Source organism: Octopus sinensis, linkage group LG7 (genome assembly GCF_006345805.1).
Source record: "Octopus sinensis linkage group LG7, ASM634580v1, whole genome shotgun sequence".
NCBI lineage: Eukaryota > Metazoa > Mollusca > Cephalopoda > Octopoda > Octopodidae > Octopus > Octopus sinensis.
Window position 1 is genome coordinate 69,315,874 of NC_043003.1, and position 1,623 is coordinate 69,317,496.

Sequence of the window (1,623 nt, forward strand, 5' to 3'; positions counted from 1 at the left end):
TATAAATATAACATAAATACGTGTATATATTTATGCGTGTGTTTACACTCGGATAACTTTAAAAACTTTTATACGTAAAAACTTACATTCAAAATATTTATAAATTCTCTCATATATACATACATACATAGACACCCACCCAAACATACATACATACATACATACATACATACATACATACTACATACATACATACATACATACATATGGATGGATGTACAATAATAACAAAACTGAACATGTTTATTGAAAGGAAAAAATCACAGTGAATCCTAACAAGTTCCCAGTCCGTTACAAAACAAGGGTTTGGAGAAAAACAGACAAAGAGGGGAGGTTTAATGAGTGACTGTGTGTGTGTGAGTGTATGCGTATATGTATGTGTGTAACAGAGCTGTAACAGAAATGGAATTCTTTAATTCACCGTTTCTGGATTGTTCTGATGCTCTGTCGATAAATGCCATGATTGAAACCTTGGACAAAGACGTACAAGGAGACTTGGAACATTTCTTACAGACTTCGATACCTGAAAATAATAATAATAATAATAATAAGATGGGCTTCGAGATGGATTTACGATCGGATCTTTGCATGTCGGATATGTTAACTGTCAATGGAGTGGAGCCGGTGTTTAATAATATGATGACGACGATGGCCATGATAACAACTGGCATGATGGGGACGGCGATGACGGCGCCTGCTGTGTTGGGAACGACGTCGACGACGACGGCTACGGCCGAAGCAACAACAACAACATCGATACCAACATCATCATCATCATCATCATCATCATTATCGTCATCGTTGTTATCGACAATAACAACAGTAGCATCGCTGTCTACGATACCAACAACAACAACCACCACCACCACCGCCACACCAACAATAGCAACGACATCAACAGATGCTGTACACGCTACAATAACAACAGCAACAGTGACATCATCACCATCACCATCATCGTCATCGTCATCATCATCATCATCATCGTTATCATCATCATTATCATCATCATCATCATCATCGTTATTATTGTTATCGTCAGCAACACCGACATTAACAGTAGCGCCGACGACGACGACGGCGGCGGCGGCGGCGGTGGCGGCGGCGAACCATCAGGCAACCAGCAATGGACAAGGTGAGTCGTTAAGTTCTTTCTCGACTGTCGTTTACCGTGACAAGAGCCGGGCAGGGGCAGGAGGAGGAGGGGGAGAAGGTGGTGCTAGTGGTGGTGTTGGAGGAGGAGGAGGAGGAGGAGGTGAACTTTTTATGCTTAACAACATCACCAATAACAACAACAACAACACCGACACTATCGACAACACAGAAATAGCAATTGCAACAACAACAACAGCAAGTGCCTCACAAACAAAAACAATTAGTAGTAGTGGTGGTGGTGTTGGTGGTGGTCATTTAATTGGCTGGGCCAACGGTTTCAGAAGCAGCAGGCTGGGCGAGAACTGCACCAACTTCACAATCGTCGGAGGTTCTCAACGGGTGATCAGTGGACGAATGGTGGACAAAAGCAACAACAACAACTATAACGATACCAGTAATAAACTTAATAATAATAATAATAATATTTTACTTAGCAATAACAACACTTATAATAATAATAATAATAAT

The 1,623-nt window shown here is 41.0% G+C and overlaps 1 protein-coding gene across 1 annotated transcript in view; it reads left to right on the top strand.

Moving 5' to 3' along the window:
- The first annotated feature begins 1,266 nt into the window (after window positions 1–1,266).
- Window positions 1,267–1,623, top strand: part of LOC115213770 (putative uncharacterized protein DDB_G0271606) — a 59,779-nt gene continuing 59,422 nt past the window's right edge. Inside the window, exon 1 of the mRNA XM_029782599.2 lies at window positions 1,267–1,623. This exon is cut by the window's right edge and continues 1,454 nt beyond it. Within this exon, the coding sequence (XP_029638459.2) occupies window positions 1,267–1,623 (357 nt within the window).